Source organism: Pipistrellus kuhlii, unplaced genomic scaffold, assembly GCF_014108245.1.
Source record: "Pipistrellus kuhlii isolate mPipKuh1 unplaced genomic scaffold, mPipKuh1.p scaffold_m20_p_2, whole genome shotgun sequence".
In the NCBI taxonomy this organism is placed as follows: Eukaryota; Metazoa; Chordata; class Mammalia; order Chiroptera; family Vespertilionidae; genus Pipistrellus; species Pipistrellus kuhlii.
Window position 1 is genome coordinate 94,288,371 of NW_023425515.1, and position 20,344 is coordinate 94,308,714.

At 38.2% G+C, this 20,344-nt stretch overlaps 1 protein-coding gene across 1 annotated transcript in view; it reads left to right on the top strand.

Moving 5' to 3' along the window:
- The window catches only part of LOC118722860 (ceruloplasmin-like), an 82,623-nt gene that overhangs the window by 52,961 nt on the left and 9,318 nt on the right, over positions 1-20,344 (top strand). The window contains 2 exon segments of the mRNA XM_036444932.2: positions 1,080-1,281; positions 13,083-13,222. Coding sequence (XP_036300825.1) covers positions 1,080-1,281; positions 13,083-13,222 — 342 coding nt within the window.

A 20,344-nucleotide genomic window follows, 5' to 3' on the forward strand; every position in this document is an offset into this window, starting at 1 on the left:
TTCTCCAGATATCTGCCCTTCCCAGCTGCATGTTGTCCTAGTAGCTGTGTCTACTTCACCAATTCATATTGGATGTTATTTGATTTAGTTGCTCATTCTATTTGCTCTGGGACAAAGCTCAGGACACGTCCATTTATTTTGCCACCATTTTGTCTCTCTCAAATATCAGTTTTTATTATATTTCCTTGTAGAAATTATAATGGAAGGAAAAAGGAACTTATTTTTTTGTTTTTTAAAAAAATCTTAGTTCTATTTAATATTTATATTAAGTTCTATGTAATATAATATTAAAAATTGCTCAGCTTTTAATCCTACATGTGCTTGCATATTTCAAGAATAAACTATGACATATGATTACTTATATTTATGACATTTTTCAAAATGTCACTATAAAATCCTCTGCTTCATTTAGTCAGATCTGAGAAACAGAACACAAAGTATGGATTTTGAAAATTCTATGATTAATAGAAATAAATATATATATTTATTTCTATAACTCCTCAACTCTGGAGTTATAGTTTATTTTCATTTTTTAAAGAGTCCCCTCTTTGAACTTTTAGCTATTTGGGCCACTTTGTATCTGGAACATAAATCTACTTAGACATTCAACCCTAAAACAAAATTAATATAAACAAACCAAGGCTCCTGGTGGAGGTGCTGTGGGAACAGAGGTATCACAGGAGAAAGGACCTGAGACTTTTAAAATCTCTGCCAACCAACTCCAATGCCAGGGAATTCTAATTAAACCAAAGTTCTATTCTTTAATTATATTTTCATAAATACAACTAAATCCATTGATGAATGTGTCTAAAATCCATCCCAGAAGCTTGCTGTTTTCTTTAAACTTCAACTCCAATAAATAAGATTATAATTTTTTTGCAAAGATTTAGCATGTTTTTTGTTCCTTACTCTCAGACTTAGCATTCTAATAATTAAAAAATCAGAATCTATAAAACAAACAAACAAAAAACCCTCATTATCTGATCTCACTAAAACCAAAACTTGATTCCATTCTTTTTATTTATTGGGGGAAATTTTTAGCTGTGGGCATGGTTAATAATCTTGCTTTGTTTCTTCAGGATCTTAACAGTGGGCTGGTAGGCCCTTTGATAGTATGTCGCAAAAACACCAAAGCCAACATAGTTCACCGCGTTCTCCTCTTCATGATTTTTAATGAGAGTGAATCCTGGTACTTGGAAGAAAATATCAACACCTATTCTCTAGAACCGAACCAAGTAGACCGGAATGATGATATTTTTGAGCTCAGCAATCATATGCATGGTAATGTCCACTAACTGACACCCCAACTGTAGCCTACAGCATGTTTTCCACAGAAGGAACAGATGAAGTTCAAATTTGTCAAGCTCAGCACAGTTTAGAAAACATAGACACATGCAGTTGTGTATATATCACATGACAAACTTTTCCCATAAATGGCCAGATAGTAAAGAATTTGGGCTGGAGGTAGCTGCAGGGACAGAGGAATCGTTCTATCTCTGCCATAAGCTGTCTTACTCTCTGTTCTTGTAGCACAAAAGCCATAGACAAGAGGCAAATAAATAGAAGTGGCTGTGAGCCAACACAACTTTATTTATAAACACAGAAACTTATAGTTTATATAATTTTCACATATTTTTTAAAAATATTCAAATATTTAAAAAGCATCCTTTACTCATCCTTTACTGCAATGCATGGGCTGGATCTGGTCTTTGGGCTATACACCACTATTTTAGTAGTGTGGCAAATTCTTAAGCCGTGCAGGCAATGAAAAACCAGGAACATCAGTTGCCACTTCTGGGGGCCCTCACTAAACACTTTTCTGAACATTTCACCTGGGTGAACATAGGGACAGATGGAGTTTGAGGCAAACTGGAGAGCACAGGGCCCCACACTCTCCTCCCCACCACCATCACCAAATGACCTTCATAGGAAGAGCTTTTAAAATTCCCATGCTTATTAACCAAAATTTTCTTATAAGTTGATTGTTAAAAAAAAAAAACAAAAAAAAAACAAAACCTCATTCTGTTTATGACCTTCTCCATCTAGAATCACAGCAATAAGATAATTATTCAACTAGCAAACACATAAACAATCTCAATCACAATCTTACTTAGTCTAGTCTTTAGCAAGCTCAGAAAGATGACTAGGTAAGGAAACCTTAAATAAGGCAAACACAAATACGATCATTTCCAATTTCCTAGTATTCCCCCTGCAAGAAATATATGTAAACTTAAAATTAACATCCATTCTCATTATCATCTTACTAGGCCTTAATGAGATACACATACCCAGCTGAGCCATCTTCTGTCCAGCTGTTCACAGTGTGGGAGCTGCAGATTGTGCATTGCTACAATTCAAGGCTTACTTGGGGGAATGTTGCAATTAAAAAAGAAACACAGGGATGTCTTTTACATTCCTATCTGGAGGTCAATAAAATATTTCACGAAGGGAGAAGACACTGAGTATTTAAGAATGCATAAGAATCTGTCTAGTAGAAAAGGAAGGAAATATGAGCTAAATCACACAGCACCTGGAAACAAAAAGCAAATAGAATTATGGAAGACCTTGAATACTTTGCTGAGAATGTAGACTTGATGTAAACCAGGGCTTCTCAAGCTCGCCTCTACTGACATTTTGGGCCAGATAACTTTGTTGTGTGAGGCATTGTAGGATGTTTAGCAGTATCCCTGGCCTCCATCCTATAGATGCCAGTAGCACCTTACCCAAAATTGTGACAGGAGAAGATGCTAAAAATGTCTCTAAGCATTGCCAAAGGTCCCCTAGAGGACAAAATTATGCTGAGAACCATTGTGCTAAAGGCACCAGGGGCACTGAGCTAGGGAACTCTAGGAATAAATGCACATTCCAGGAGCAGCTCTGGCAGTCATCTAAGCACTTGTGCTGCAAGTGTGTTCCATGGATCAGCAACAGCGTCACTTGGAAATTTGTTAGAAATGCAAAATTTTAGGCTTCACAGACCTAGTACATCATAATCTGTATTTTAAAATGTTTATTGAACTTATTGGGGTGACATTGATTAATAGAATTATATAGATTTCAGGTGTACAATTCTATAAGACATCACCTGTATATTTTATTGTGTTCATTACCTCAAATCAAGTTCCTTTCATCTTCACTTATCCCCCTTTTACTCTCTTCTACCTCCCCTAATCCCTTTTCTGGCAATCACCATGCTATTTTCTGTGTTTGGTTTTGTTTGTTTGCTTTTGTTTTTGTTAGATTTGCATTTTAACAAGATTCCCAGATCAGATGCACATTAAAGTTTAAGAAGCACTGGCCTAAAGCAGTCTCCTTGTTTTTTATATTATATCTATCCACAAGCTAAAAGTGTTAGAACCCTACCTACATTGATATATGGTTATATATTATATCTTTCTAACACTGTATTAATGCATTTTATACATTTCAAAAAATAGAAAGGTAAAAAGGAGCATTTTAATATTTTCCTCCTATTACCCTTTTTTAAAAATATATTTTATTGATTTTTTTACAGAAAGGAAGGGAAAGAGATAGAGAGCCAGAAACATCAATGAGAGAGAAACATCAACCAGCTGCCTCTTGCACACCCCCTACCGGGGATGAGCCCGCAATCAATGTATATGCCCTTGACAGGAATTGATCCTGGGACCTTTCAGTCTGCAGACCGATGCTCTACCACTGAGCCAAACCGGTTTGGGCGACTCTTTGAAAGCCATACCTACATAGAGGATTAGAGAGGGAGAGAAACAAAGAGCTGGGACTTCAGGCAGATGGCATTTCAGTCATACCAGTGACAGATCATGGAAGTTTGACTTAAGGCAGTTAAGTGGGAACACACAATCCTAATATTCTAAGAGACTCTGGTGATCATTTTAAATATACTTTAAATACATAGACATGTTAAACTATCCATCAATTTAAGTATCTTTAGTTATGAAATATTCTAGTTCAACTCAATTGTATTAAAGCAAAGCCAATGCCTCACTTGCTCAAGCTAGAAAACTCACTAGTATTAAACACAGACATGAATGAATGTTTAGTCATGTTTAACCACATCCTCAAGCTTGCTTCAAAATCCTTATATCTTCTGAAAACATCCATGATACTTTCTTTTTTTTAAAAATGTATTGGGATGACATTCACTAACAAAACCATACAGGTTTCAAGTATAAATCTCAACCAAACATCATCTGCCCACTGTATCATGACCCATTTATCTCTTCTTTTCCCCCTTATACCTACCCCAACCCCTTTCTCTCTGGCTATCACCAGACTGTTGTCTCTATGTGTATTATATAGCTAATTTTTAAAAATTAATCCCTTCATCTTATTTTGCACCTACTTCCCAGCCCTCCTCCCCCTTATCAGTCTGTTCTATGTATCTATGTTTCTGTTTCCATTTGGTTTGTTAAATTATTTTGTTCATTACATTCCACATATAAGTGAGATATATGATATTTTTCTTTTTCTGACTGGCTTATTTCATTTAGCATAATATTCTCCAGGTCCATCCATGCTGTCACAAAAAGTAAGCTTTCCTTCTGTTTTATGGCCAAGTAGTATTCCTTTGTGTAAATATATCACAGCTTTTTTTAGCCACTCATCAATCAATTGGCATTTAGGCTATTTCCAAATCTTAGCTATCTGCACTAATAAAAGAGAAAAATGCTAATTAACCATACATTTGCTATATCCACAGCCAATCAGATCAAGTCTGCAAATTAACCCAACAAAGATGGCAGTTAATTTTCATAAACTGAGGGAGGAGTGAAGACTGAAGACAGCATAGAAGGAAGAGGGAAGGAAAAAGGAAAGCAAGGCAGCTGCAGGGAGGAAAGTGCAGGGCTACAGTGGAAAGGAAAGCAGTGGTGGAAGGGAAAGCATGGGGTGGGGGGCAGAGACAGCAGGAAGGAATGGAAAGCACCGGCTGATGGCAGGAGGGAAAGTGTGAGGCAGTGGTGGCCATGGGAAGGAAAGTGCGGAGGTGGACGAAAAGCATGGGGTAGGGGATGGAGGCTGAGGCAGCAGGAAAAGCATGGAGGGGGAGGGGCAAGAGAGGTGGCGGTGGTGGGAGGGAAGCCTGCTGGAAGCTCTGTTCTTGCAGGAATCTTCCTGCAATGGCCTCTAATTATAAATAATGCTGTAATAAATATAGGAGTATATATATTCTTTCAAGCTAGTGTTTCAAGTTTCTTCAGGTGCATTCCCAGAAGTGGAATCATTGGGTCAAAATACAGTTCTATTTTTAATTTTTGAGGAAACTCCATACTGTTTTCCACAGAGATTGCATCAATCTGCATTCTCATCAACAGTGAACAAGGGTTCCCTTTTCTCCAGATCTTTGCTAGCACTTATTGTTTATTTATTTATTAATGATAGGCATTCTGAAAGGCGTGTGGTGGTATCTCATTGTGGTTTTAACTTGCATTTCTCTGAATAGTGTTATTGAGCATCTTTTCACATGGCTATTGTCCATCTGTATGTCCTCTTTGGATAATTGCTTATTCAGATCTTTTGCCCACTTTTTTTTTTTAATCAATCTTTATTTTTCATATTATTACAAAGGTTCCTCATTTCTTCCCCCCTCCACCAAGTTCCCACCCCACCCTCCACCCCCTCCCCATCCCCCATTGTCCTCATCCATAGGTGCACAGTTTATGTTCAGTCTCTTCCTCCCTCCCTTTCCCCAATAACAAATCCCTTTTCAGATAGTAAATCAGTTACTTAGCATTTTCTCAAATCAATAATACCACCACATGCTCAATGATACATTTCACACAAAAGACATTTCCAAATAGGTCAACCAGCCTCATCCAGGCCCCACCCAAGGCACTCACAGATCAACACAGATCAACACCCCAGTGCTATACTAACTCAACACCTCCAGATCTAAGCCTTCATCACTTGATTCAGCAGACCCTCAAGTTCCCGCAAAAGTTTCCAGCCATGTCTGAGAGGCAGCCTTGGGGCCGGGGCAGGCGAGGAGCGAGCTGTTCCGGGCCTGGCTGCTCCGGGCCTGGCCTCTGTTGCTCTGGTTTGTTCCACAACCAGCTGCTCCGGGTCTGGCCACTGCCGCTCCCGACCTGGTTGATCCGGGCTTGGCTGCTGCTTCTCCGGGCCTGGCCGCACCCAACCCGGCTGCTCTGGGCCCGGCTGCTCCGGGCCCGGCCGCTCCAGGCCTGGCCGCTCCCAGCCTGGCAGCTGCTGCTCTGGGCCTGGCTGCAGCAGACGAGGCTGCTCTGGCCTTTGCCCACTTTTATTTAGGTTATTTATTTTCTTGATGTTGAGTTGTATGAATACTTTGTATATTTTAGATATTAACCCCTTTTCAGATGTATCATTGACAAACATTTGTCATCTGCAAAAAATGACAATTTTATTTTCTCCTTTCCAATTTGAATGCCTTTTATTTTCTCAAGAAGTGATCACTGTGGCTAGGACTTCCAGAACTATGCTGAATAAGAGTGGTAAAAGCAGACATCCCTGTGTTGTTCCTCTTTTTAGTTTTGCCCATTGAGTTTGGTGTTGGCTGTGAGTTTGTCATATATGGCCTTTATTATCTACACTAATAAAAAGAGAAAGATGCAAATTGACCATACCTTTGCAATGCCCACCAGCCAATTAGGAGTGAGTATGCAAATAAAGATGGTGGGTTAGCTTGCATACACAGGCCTGAGCGGCTGGGGGTGGGATGCTTATGTCATCACCATGGTGACAGCACAGGTGTTCCACACCACCCCAGCCCTTCAGGGTCTCTGGGCAGCATGGGAAGGCAGAGAGGCAGCTCTGTGCTGGAGCGAAGGTCGTGCAATGGGCCTCTAGTGTTGATATATGTTCCCTCTATTTCCACTTTGATGATAGCTTTTATCATAAATGGATACTTGATTATATCAAATGCTTTTTCTACATCTACTAATATGATCATGTGATTTTCACCCTTCATTTTGTTATATGGTATATCCCATTTATTGATTTGCAGATATTGTTCCAGCCTTGCATCCCCAGAATAAATCCAACTTGGTCCTGGTGTATGATCTTTTTAAAGTATTGCTGGATTTGGTTTATTAATCTTTTGTTGGGTATCTTAGAAACATGGATATTGGCCAATAAATTTCTTTCTTTGGAGTGTCTTTATCTGGTTTTATAATTAGGGTAATGCTAGCCTCATAAAATGAAATTGAAAGTTCTTCCTATTCTTGAATTTTTAGGAATAGTTTGAGGATAGGTGTTAGTTCTTTGAATGTTTGGTAAAATTTGTCTATGAATCCATCCAGTCCAGGACTTCTGTTTGTTGGGTATTTTTTTTAAATTACTACTTTAATTTCATTAGTTATAATTAGTGTATTCTGATTTTCTGATTCCTCCTGAATCAGTTTGGAAGATTGTATGTTTCTAGAAATGTATACACTACTAGAGGACCCATGCATGACATTTGTCCCTCAGCCTGACCTATGGCCTTCATAGTCCAGGAGCTCTTTCGTGGGCAGCTGGCCTAAGCCATCAGTTATCCTTAGCACTGCCAGAGAGGCAGGCCACTGTGCTCATCAACCATCAGCTGGCTTGTGGCTGAGTGTTGCTCCCTATATGGGAGCACATTGACTATCAGGGGCAGCTCCTGCATTAAGCATCTGCCCCCTGGTGGTCAGTGCGCTTCATAGCGACCAGATATTCCACCATTGGGTCGAGTTGCATATTACCCTTTTATTATATAGGATGCACAGATTGTCCAATTTGTTGGCATATAGTTGTTCCTAATATTTTCTTACAACCCTTTGTATTCTGTGATGTTAGTTAATCTTTCTCACTTCTGATTTTATTCATTTGGATCCTCTCTCATTTTTTTGTTGATAAGTCTGGTTAAAGGTTCATCAATCTTATCTTTTTAAAAAGCCAGCTTTTGTTTTTTTGTTTTATTTTTTAGACTCTATGTCATTTATTTATGCTCTAACCTTATTATTTCTTTCCTTCTACTTACTCTGAGCTTTGTTTGTCGTTCTTTTTGTAATTCTTTTAGGTGTAGAATTAGATTGTTTACTTGAAATTTTTTTGCTTCTTGGTGTGAGCCTGTAATGCTCTGAATTTTCCTCTCAGTACTGCTTTTGCTGTGTCCCATAAATGTTGGTTATTTTGCATTTAAGTTTGTTTGTTTCTGAGTAACTTTTTATTTCTTTCTTTATCTCATTGTTGACCCATTAATTGTTTAATACCATGTTATTTAGCCTATATGTATTTGAGTGTTTTTGAGTTTTTTGCTATAATTGATTTCTAGTTTCATACCATTGTGGTCAAAGAAGATGCTTGATAGGTTTTCAATCTTGTTGAATTTATCTTGTATCCTACCATGTGGTATATTTTAAAGAATGTCCCATGTGCACTTGAAAAGAATGTATATTCAGCAGCTTTGAGATAAAATATTCTCTAAATATCAATTCTATCCATCTAATCCAGCTTGTTGTTTAAAGTTGCTATTGCCTTATTGGTTTTTTTGTCTGGAAAATATCTCCATTGATGCCAATGGGCTATTCAAATTCCCAACTTTGACCATATTGTTAATCTCTCCCTTAACTGTCCACCAAGATTTCTTTATATAGTTAGGTCTGACTATATTGGATGCATGTATGTTTATAAGGTTGGATTGATCCTATTAGTTTTATTTCATATCCTTCTTTGCCTTTTGTTATGGGATTTGTTTAGAAGTCAATTTTGTCTGACATAAGTGTTGCTATCCTAGCTTTATTTGTTTGTTGGTTTGTTTCTATTTGCATGACTTTTTTTCTATCCCTTCACTTTCATCCTGTGTATCTTTTCTTCTGAGGTGGGTCTCTTGTACACAGCATATATATATGGTTATTATTTTTTTTTATCCATTAAGCTACCATAGGTCTTTTGGTTGAAGCATTAATCCATTCACATTTAAAGTTATTATTGACTAGTGACCCAACGCATGAAATCACGTGGCCCTGTCCACCTGTGCATGCCCCGCCCACCTGCTCCTTGCCCCTCCTTGACACCCTAAACTCTCCACCCAGAACTTGAGCTTGCCTGGCTCTGCCCCCAACCCTCCAGCCTTCTCTGGCCACTTCAAGCCCCAGCCTTGGTCCTACAAGTTGCCTCAAACTGATCCTGCCTCCTCTGGGAGTCTCCCTGCTTCCACCCCATCTCCAGAGCAATGTGGAGGCTCAACCTTCCCCTGGCAGGTGGGCAGTGGGGCACTCTGTGTACGAGCAGTGGATGGTAAAGGACTGGTGAGGAGGGTTGCTATGAGCCCTCATCCCCATCCTCCCCTCCAAAGTATGGTCCCACCTCCCCATTTCCACCCCCATCTCTGGAGCAATGAAGCGGCTCCACCCTGCCACACATGCACACATAACCTCCTGCTGATCAGTAGTTATGGCATGAGGGTGTCATGACCATTAGCATATTAGCTCTCTATTATATAGGATAGGTACTCATTTATTGCTATTTAATCTTTATTCCTACATTCCTTTCTATATATATTTATTTTCTTCTTTCTTCTTTTTAAAGAAAGCTTATATATATATATATATATATATATATATATATATATATGTATATAAATTTATTTCAGAGAGGAAGGGAGAGGGAGAGAGAGATAGAAACATTAATGGTGAGAGAAAATCATTGATTGACTGCCTCCTGCATGCCCCACACTGGGATGAGCCCACAACCCAGGCATGTGCTCTTGTCCAAAATTTAACCCGGGACCCTTCAGTCTGCAGGCCAATGCTCTACCCACTGAGCCAAGACAGCTAGGTCTAAAGAAGGCCTTTTAAGATTTGTTTGCAATACTTGTTTGTTGGTAATGAACCCCTTTAGCTTTCTTTTTGTCAGAGAAGCTCTTTATTTCATCTTCAATTTTAAATGATAGCTTTGCTGGATGGAATAGTGATGTTTGTAGGTCCTTGTTTTTCATCACTTTGAATATTTTATGCCAATCCCTTCTGGCTTGAAACATTCTATTAAGAAATCAGCTGACATCCTTATGGGAGATCCCTTCTAGGTAACTCTTTTTCTTGCCACCTTTAAGATTCTCTCTTTGTCTTTAACCTTTGCTGTTATAATTATGATATGTTTTGGTGTGAGCTTCTTTGGGTTTATCTTGATTGGGACACTGTGCTTCCTAAACTGTGACCTTTTTCTTTCATAAGATTAGGGAACTTTTCAATCCTTATTCTTTGAAGCAGGTTCTCAATCACTTGCTTACTCTCTTCTCCTTTTGGTGTCCCCATTGATGCAGATATTGTTATGCTTGATGTTTTCCCAGAGATACCTTCAACTTTCCTCATTTTTTAAAAAATTCATTTTTCTTTCGTTGATATGCTTGGGTCCTTACTGTTATCTTGTCCTCTAAATCCCTGATTTGATCTTATACTTCAGCTAACCTGCTGTTGATTTCTTCAAATATATTCTTCATTTCTAGCTGATTCTTTTTTATGTTTTATGTGCTTTTAAATACTCATTATATCTTTGTTTAAGCTCTCACTAAGATCATCCATTCTTTCCCTGAGTCTTTGAGCATCCTTATAATTATTCTTTTATAGTCTGCATCTGCTATCTTGGTAGTTTCCATTTCATTTAATTCTTTTTCTGGGGATTTCTCTTGTTCTTTAAAATTTCTTTGTCTTCCCATTTTGTCTTCATTTTTGTGTTTTATTATACTCTGTGTATTAAGTAGATCTATTATGGCTCCCAATCTTGTTTTCAAGGCTTTCTGATGTAGGTGCTTTATTGGCTTTGATGGCATGGTATTCTTGGTCACCTGATATAGATGTTCCAGAACTGTTTCTTACATGGGTTTTATGCCCTTTCCTATTGTAGTTGAGTTTTCAATACCATTGGTCCATTCATGGGTGGAGTTAATTCTCATTCTGGCTCATTATAAGTATAAACCTTGTTCACTGTGTATAAGTCTGCCTCTTAAGGTGGAGTTATTCCCAGCAGGTTCTGGTGCCTGCTGGAGTTCCCTTTGGCTGTGCAATTTGTGTGGCTAGTTGGGTCAAGTTTGGGTGATGTTTGAAGCCCACCAGTGGTTGTGTTGGTTCTGGGGCACTGGGTGAAGTTCTGGGACAGGTTGATGCCCGATGTTGTGTTTAACTGGCCTTGGGCTACCACACTATTCATTGATTGTGGCTCTGTCTACTGGGCTTGAGTGTGCATGGGAGGGCTTAAGCTGTGTATAAGAGTCAGCTTCCTGGAGCTCTGAGCTGGGGGCAGATCAGTCAAAGGTCCAAGGTTTTCTGTGGTTGGCATCCAACTGTTGCCTACTCCACCACCCCTGATATTTCCTGGACTTCCCCTAGAGCCTTTTGAAGAAATACTGTAAAGTATGCCCAAACTTGCCATACCCCATGGCCCCTTTCAAGCTCATTAGGGTGGGGAATTAGATAGGGAGGACAGGGCTAGAGAGTCTTCTACTTGGGAGCAGTGTGTTCAGGTATATAAAGAGGAAAATGTGGTCCCCTACTCCAGAGCCATATCACTCTATTTCTGCTAGAGTTTCCAATTCTAGCTCCCCAGGAGAAGTACACCAACAGTTCAGATTGGATGTAGCCAGCTGTCCTCACTGCAGGAGCAAACTCAGCAGAGCAGAGCCACTGGAACTTTGAAAAATAGATCAAGAGAGTCCTGCCAAAACCGGTTTGGCTCAGTGGATAGAGCATCAGCCTGTGGACTGGAAGGTCCCAGGTTTGATTTCAGTCAAGGGTATGTACCTTGGTTGTGGGCACATCCCCAGTAGGGGGTGTGCAGGAGGCAGCTGATCGATGATTCTCTCTCATCGATGTTTCTAACTCTCTATTCCTCTCTCTAAAATATTAATAAAATATTTTTTAAAGAGAGAGAGAGAGAGAGAGAGAGAGAGAGAGAGAGAGAGAGAGAGTTCTTTGTTGAGGGTGACACCAGCAGAGCCTGTGGGAAGGGAGTGAACTTTATGCTTTCCCTTGGCTGCATAGCCATACCCACTCAAGCTGGACCAGAGTATCTGAGGGAAATATAATTCAAAGGTCCCAGCTCTGAATGGTGTTCTCTGCCCCTCTCCAACCCTCCCTTGGATATCAACTCAGTGTCTGGGGCCACCAGAACTTGGTAATATATAACAAAACAGTTTCCCTTTTGGAGTGATGCTGGTCAAGCCTGCAGATGAAGTGAAAGATTGGCCTCCATTCCAAAGCCTCACAGCTCAATGTCTGTCTGAGTGTCTGCCAGTAGTTTCTCTAAAGAAAGAACGCACAAAGGCCCCTGTTGGGTTCAGCCAACATTCCTTTCTGCCTGACTCAAGCTTGGCAGGATGGTGTCATTAGTATTTGAGGACCAAGTTAGTGGACGCCCCAGGCCGGTGCTGTAAAGTAGGAATGCCCAATCCTGGCAAGACGATGCCTTAGGGTGATGTGGGATATTGACTCAGGACTGGGGCCTCAGTAGCTGACTCTCAGAATTCTTTTCAAGGCCATGCCACCCATGTCTTCTCTTTATGATTTCCATATGTCTTGAGTTGTCTTTCCTCTACCAGAGCCTGGGTAAGTGTCCTGGAGCAAACTCCTGTGTATTGTTCCTTTTGGAGAGCACCTGGAATTCTAGCAGATTCCCTTATCTTCCCTGCAGACAGAGTCCCTCCTGATTTTCACTACCAGATGCTATGCATGTTCTACCTCCCAACACTGGTGCTCTGCTTTGGGAGTTCTGGCATGAGACTGAGACCCCATGTTCCCCAGAGGTGTCTTTTGCAACCCATATATCCCTTCAGCTTTTCAGCTGCCATACGTGGATGCAAGAGCCAACTCTTTTCACATCTCCACCATTCTTACCAATCTCTATATAGCTTCTTCTATAAATCTTTGGATATAACACTCTTGTACAGCTGACCTACAGTTGGTCATTCAGGTTGATTGACTATAATTTAGCTGTAAATCTGCTTTGGCACTCAGAAGAGGTGAAGGTAGTTCCACTTACTCTATAGCCATATTGAAACTCCCCCATGACATTTTCTATAAGATGTTGTTGTTGTTTTTAAATACATTATTTCAAATCCTTTTTTAACATAATAAAATTATGTCTACCTACAGCAATTAATGGAAGACTGTATGGAAATAACCAAGGTCTCACATTTCATGTTGGGGATGAAGTGAATTTTTATCTGATTGGCTTGGGGGCTGAAATTGACCTGCATACAGCTCACTTTCATGGCCACAGCTTTGAATACACGGTAAGAACCTTGGGAAGCTCTATTTAATTCTATGGCAAGGTAACAGGACTGGAAAGAAAATGACTAAACCATGTTCAATACATATAATCTATAATATATTAGATGCAAGTAAATAATTATGCACTTAGCTTTTTATAACTCATGGACATTTGATAAATGCTTGTGAATATATGAATTTACTCAATAAGTAAATAAGACATTGATAATCATCTTTAGTTGTACCATAACTTGTGTGTGTGTGTGTGTGTGTGTGTGTGTGTGTGTGTGTGTGTGAATCCTCACTTAAGGATATTTTTCTATTGATTTTTATTTTATTTTTTTTTAACTGTTAAAAGTACTTTATTTTTTTTAAATATATTTTATTGATTTTTTTGCCCCCCTCCCTCCCAGATATACCCTCCCTCCCCAGAGTTTTCTGTCCATTGGTTGTACTTATATGCATGTATACAAGTCCTTCAGTTGATCAATTATCTCTCCCAAATCTCCCTCCCCTCCCCGTTGTAATTTGACAGTCTGCTTGTTGCTTTACTGTCTTTATATCTATCTTTTGGTTCATCAGTTTATAATGTTCTTTATTATCCATAAAAGAGTGAGGTCATTTGGTGTTTCTCTTTCATTGATTGGCTTATTTCACTCAGCATGATGTTCTCCAATTCCATCCAGGTTGCTGCAAATGATGATAATTCCTTCTTTTTTATGGCAGCATAGTATTCCATTGTGTAGATGTATCATAGTTTTTTGATCCAATCATCTGCTGACGGGCACCTAAGTTGTTTCCAAATTCTGGCTATTGTAGATTGTGCTGCTATGAACATAGGGGTGTATATATCCTTTCTGATTGGTGTTTCTAGTTTCTTGGGATATTTTCCTAGGAATGGGATTATTGGGTCAAATGTGAGTTCCATTTTCAGTTTTTTGAGGAAACTCCACACTGTTCTCCACAGTGGTTGCACCAGTCTGCATTCCCACCAGCAGTGCACTAGGGTTCCTTTTTCTCCACAACCTCGCCAACACTTGTTGTTTGTTGATTTGTTGATGTTGGCTATTCTGACAGGTGTGAGATGGTATCGCATTGTTGTTTTGATTTGCATCTCTTGAATAATTAGTGACTTTGAGCATGTTTTCATGTGTCTTTTGACCTTCCTTCTGTCTTATTTTGAAAATATTCTATTGAGGTCCATTGCCCATTTTTTAATTGGATCATTCATCTTTCTTTTATTTAGTTGTATAAGCTGTCTGTAGATGTTGGAGATTAAACCTTTATCAGTGGTAACATTTGCAAATATGTTCTCCCACACAGTGGGCTTTCTTGTTTTTTTTGTTGATGGTTTCTTTTGCAGTAAAGAAGCTTTTTATTTTGATGTAGTCTCATTTGTTTATTTTCTCTTTAGCTTCCATTGCCCTAGGGGCAGTATCAGTGAAGAAGTTCTTTTGGCATATGTCTGAGATTTTGCTGCCAGTGGATGCTTCTAGTATTTTTATGGTTTCCCTTCTGATGTTTAAGTGCTGTATCCATTTTGAATTTATTTTTCTGTATGGTGTAAGTTGGTGATCCAGTTTCATTCTTTTACATGTATCTGTCCAATTTTCCCAACACCATTTATTGAAGAGACTGTCTTGAATCCATTGTATGTTCATGCCTCCTTTGTCAAATATTAATGGAGCATAGTGATTTGGGTTGATATCTGGGTTCTCGATTCAATTCCATTGATCTATATGTCTGTTCTTGTGCCAGTACCACTGGCTTTGTAATACAGTTTGAAGTCTGGTATTGAGATCCCTCCTACTTTACTCTTCTTTCTCAAGATTGCTGTGGCTATTCGGGGTCTTTTATTGTTCCAAATGAACTTTTGGAGAGTTCTTTCTAAATCAGTGAAATATGCCTTTGATATTTTAATGAGGAGTGCATTGAACCTATAGATTGCTTTAGAAAGTATGAACATTTTGGTGATGTTGATTCTACCAATCCATGAACATGGTATGTTCTTCCATCTCTTTACATGTTCCTCTATCTCTTTTTTCAGTGTTGTGTAGTTTTCCGCATATAGGTCCCTTACTTCCTTAGTTAAATTTATTCCTAGGTATCTTAATTTTTTTGGTGCAATGATAAATGGAATTGTTTTTTTAGTCTCTGTTTCTGTAATTTCACTGTTGGTGTATAAAAATGCCATGGATTTCTTGGTGTTAATTTTGTATCTTGTTATGTTGCCAAATTCATTTATTAAGTGAATTAGTTTTTTAATGGAGTCTTTGGGGTTTTTTATGTACAATATCATGTCATCTGCAAATACGAATAACTTTACTTCTTCTTTTCCAATTTGGATGCCTATTATTTCCTCCTCTTGTCTAATTTCAATGGGTAGTACTTCCAGTACTATGTCAAACAGGAGTGGTGAGAGTGGGCATCCCTGTCTTTTTCCTGTTCTTAGAGGGAATGGTTTTAATTTATGCCCATTGAGTATAATGTTGTCTGTGGGTTTATCATATATAGCTTTTATTATATTGAGGTATGATCCTTGTACTCCCACCTTGTTGAGAGTTTTTATCAGGAAAGGGTGTTGGATTTTATCAAATGCTTTTTCTGCATCAATTGATATGACTATATGATTTTTATCTTTCAATTCCTTTATGTGATGTATCACGTTTATTGATTTGTGGATATTGTACCATCCTTGTATTCCTGGAATAAATCCTGCTTGGTTGTGGTATATGATCATTGTGATGCTCTGCTGGAGCCGATTTGCTAGAATTTTGTTGAGGATTTTGGCATCTATGTTAATGAGGGATATTGGCCTGTAATTCTCTTTCATTGAGTTGAATTATCTGGTTTTGGTATTAGGGTGATGCTGCCTTCATAGAAGGAGTTTGGAAGTGTTTCTTCCTCTTGAATTTTTTGGAACAGTCTGAGGAGGATAGGTTTTAGTTCTTCCTTGAATGTTTGGTAAAACTCTCCTGTGAAGCCATGTGGCCCCAGGCTTTTGTTTGCTGGAAGCTTTTTGATGACTGTTTCAATTTCTTCCCAAGTCACTGGTCTATTGAGATTTTTAGATTCTTCCTGATTGAGTTTTGGAAGGTTGTATTTTTCTAGGAATATATCCATTTCCTCCAGGTTGATCAGTTTGTTGGAGTAGAGTTGTTCGTAGTTTTTGTAACAATCCATTGTATTTCGGTGGGGTCAGTTGTTATTTCACCTCTTTCATTTCTGATTTTGTTTATTTGAGTCCTCTCTCTTTGTTTCTTGTTTAGCCTGAAACAAAGGATCTTGTTGATTCTTTCAAAGAACCAGCTTTTGTTGATCTTGTGTATTGTTTCTTTGGTTTCTATGTCGTTTATCGCCACTCAGATTTTTGTTATTTCCTTCCTTCTGCTTACACTGGGCTTTTCTTGTTGCTCTTTTTCTAACTCTTTGAGTTGTAGAGTTAGATCATTTGTTACAAATTTTTCTAGTTTTTTGCAATAGGCTTGTAAGGATATGAACTTCCCTCTCAAAACTGCTTTTGCTGTGTCCCATAGATTTTGGATTGTTGTGTTTTCATTGTCATTTGTTTGCAGGATGTTTTTAATTTCTTCCTTGATTTCTCTGGTAACCCAGTCCTTGTTTAATAACATGCTGTTTAGTCTCCATGTGTTTGATTTCTTGGTGTTATTTTTATTGTATTTAATTTCCCGTTTTATGCCACTATGATCTGAGAAGATGCTTGATATGATTTCTATCTTCTTGAATTTGAAGAGACTTTGCCTATGTCCCAAAATGTGGTCTATCTTTGAGAATGTCCCATGTGCACTTGAGAAGAATGTATATTCTGTGGCTTTGGGGTGGAATGTTCTGAAGATGTCGATTAATTCCATCTGGTCTAGTGAGTCATTTAGGATTGATATTTCTATGCTGATTTTTTGTTTAGATGATTTGTCGAAGGGTGACAGTGGGGTATTAAAATCTCCTACTATGATTGTATTGCTATTAATCTCTTCCTTAATGTCCTCCAACATTTTTTTTGTTTGTTTGTTTGTTTTTTATGTATTTGGGTGCTCCCACATTGAGTGCATATATATTTACCAGGGTTATTTTTTCTTGTTGGATTCCTCCCTTTAGTATTATGAAGTGGCCTTCATTATCTCTTGTTATGTCCTTCACTCTGAGATTTAATTTGTCAGATATAAGTATTGCTACTCCAGCTGTTTTTTTCATTTCCATTCGCCTAGAAAACCTTTTTCCATCCCTTCACCCTCAGTCTGTGGGCGTCTTTTTTTCTGAGGTGGGTTTCTTGTAGACAACAGATGTATGGGTCTTGTTTTCTTATCCAATCTGTTACCCTATGTCTTTTGATTGGAGCATTTAATCCATTTACATTTAAGGTTATTATTGATAGGTACTCATTTGACGCCATTTTTATTCTATACCTGTGTTCCTTCTTCGCTTCCTAGTTCTTGATTTTTACAGTAGACCTTTTAGCATTTCTTGCATTGCTGGTTTGGTGGAGATAAATTCCATTAGTCTTTTTTTGTCTGTGAAGCTCCTGATTTCACCTTCAATTTTGATTGATAGTCTTGCTGGGTACAGTATTCTTGGACTCAGACCCTTCCTTTGCATGACTTTGTATATTTCATCCCATTCCCTCTGGCCTGATAAGTTTCTGTTGAGAAATCAGTTGCTAGTCTGATGGGGGTTCCTTTGTATGTAACTTTCTATCTCTCTCTGGCTGCTTTTAAGATTCTTACTTTGTCATTGTTGTTTGCCAATTTAATTATAATGTGTCTAGGCATCTGTCTTCTGGGATTCATTTTGCTTGGGACTCTGCAAGCATCTTGGATTTGTGTGGGTTTTTTCTTCTCTATCTCAGGAAAGTTTTCTGTCATTATTTCTTGAAATACTTTTTCCATGTCCACCTCAGTTTCCTTTCCTTCTGGAACCCCTATTATTCAAATATTATTTTGTTTTGTACTGTCCCAAAGCTCCCGTAGGCTCTCCTCCTGCTTTTTAATTTTTTTTTTCTAGAAGCTGCTCTAATTGGGTATTTTTTTCCATCTTGTCTTCTAGCTCACTGATGCGGTCCTCTGCTTCATCTAGTCTACTCTTGATGCTTTCTATTGAGTTCTTCATGGTAGCGATGTCATTTTTCATTTCTTCTTGGTTCTTCTTCAATTCCTCTTGGTTCTTCTTCAATTCCTCATGGTTCTTCCTCATTTCTTCTTGGTTATTGTCAAATTTCTCTTCCATTCTTTTTAGCCATCCTATGATCATTACTCTAAATTCCTGCTCTGGTAGATTGCTTGCCTCTAACTCGTTTACTTCCTTTTCTGGTGATGCCTGCTTTTCTTTCATGTGTGGGCTATTTCTTTGTCTCCCCATGGTCTCTCTTTTCAGGATGTCAGGTTATGTGTTGTTCCTTCTCCTGCATTGATTTAAAGGCACAAAATACTACGCTACCAGGTACAACACAAGAGGCACTCAACAGGAATGTATTTACAATATTAATAACCTCTAATAAAAGTTACCACTAGAGAAAGGCAAATTAGGGGATAGGAGAGAAGGAATAAAGGTAAAAATAAAATAAAGAAAAATAAATAAATAAATAAATAAATAAATAAGAGGGATAAAGAGATAGAAAAAGAAGAAAAAAATGACAAAATGAAGTTGAAAAACAGGGAAAAGAGAAAAGAGAAACAGAGAGAGAGAGAGAGAGAGAGAGAGAGAGAGAGAGAGAGAGAGAGAGGAAGAAGAAGAAGCAGACTAAGAGAGAAATGGGAAACAAACTATATTTTTTTTCTCCACATATATATATATATATATATATATATATATATATATATATGGAGAAAATTCCCATAGAACATCCACTAATCCCAGCCAATGCCAGCAACAATACTTGGAGATTAATACAAACTACAATATCCACTATTATTAGGTAAGGCTATGATATACAGAAGTAAAAAACAAACAAAAACAAAGGATTTTTTTTAAAAAAATACAAAGCAACAATAACAACCCAGGAATACGCATAACACTTTCACTAAAAAGCATAAAGATTCACAATAATCAACATTCACCCAAACAATGACAAAGGGATAAAGAGGAGAACAGTTTTGTTTTTTTTAACTAGTTAATATAGTGCAGAGAGTGGTATTTATACATTTGGATCAGGGGTTGGAACTTAGGTCTATAAGTATAGTGGGAGCTTTAGCAGGGGGTATACAGAAAGAATATAGGAAAAACTAAATCCAGAAAGGGATAGGATAGATAGGAAACTAAAAGGGTAAAGTTTAGTAAGAGAGTGATGGTGTAAAGGTCTAGTTGAGATAGAGTTGAACAATGCTATAGTAGAGATTAAAATAGAATGAAGATTACTCCCAATGTAAAATAAAGAAAAAATAAAATGATACTGGAGAGAAAAGAGGAAAAAAAGAAGAAGAAAAAGGATACAAAAATTGCAAAATAGCCGTAGTAATAGTGATGATTGAGATTGAAAAATGTAATAATTGAAAAGGTAAAATCAAGTAATGAAAAAAGAAAAAAAATATATTTCTTAAATAAAAGATGTAAAAAATGAAAATTAAGTAAAAGATGTAAAAAAATGAAAATAAAATAAAAAATAGTAAAATTATCATAAAAATATCCAGTAGTGGTCATTCACTTCCTCTGATATTGTACTTGGCACGCCTGATTCTCAGACCAGACAGTCTTGCAGTTCCCAGCGCTCCACTGCACCTCAGTTTTGTAAAGTAGTCCTTAATTTTAAGTAGGCTATATCTTAGTTATTTGTGTCCATTTATTTTTGATTAATTAAAAGTAAAGAAAAAAAAATGGCAGTTTGTAATTCAGCCCCTAGGTAGCAGGTTTGACCTCCCAGCCTTTTTGGTTGCTTTGGCCTTCTTTCTCTATGGCTCTAGCTGGCAGAGTGCCTGCTGGTTCCCAGACTTTCTCTTCTGGCTCTGAACCCATTTCTAGGAAGGCAATTTCCCCCTGCAGTCCCCAGGATATGCCCAACTGGGAAGTCCTTCCCTAGTATTCAGAAGCAAGGGGGTAAAGGGGATCAGGCGCCAAGATGTTCAGATGTTTCGCCCTTGAAGGGACAGCCCCGATTCTTAACAATCTGTCCCGTGTCCCTTGGCGTTATAAAAAAA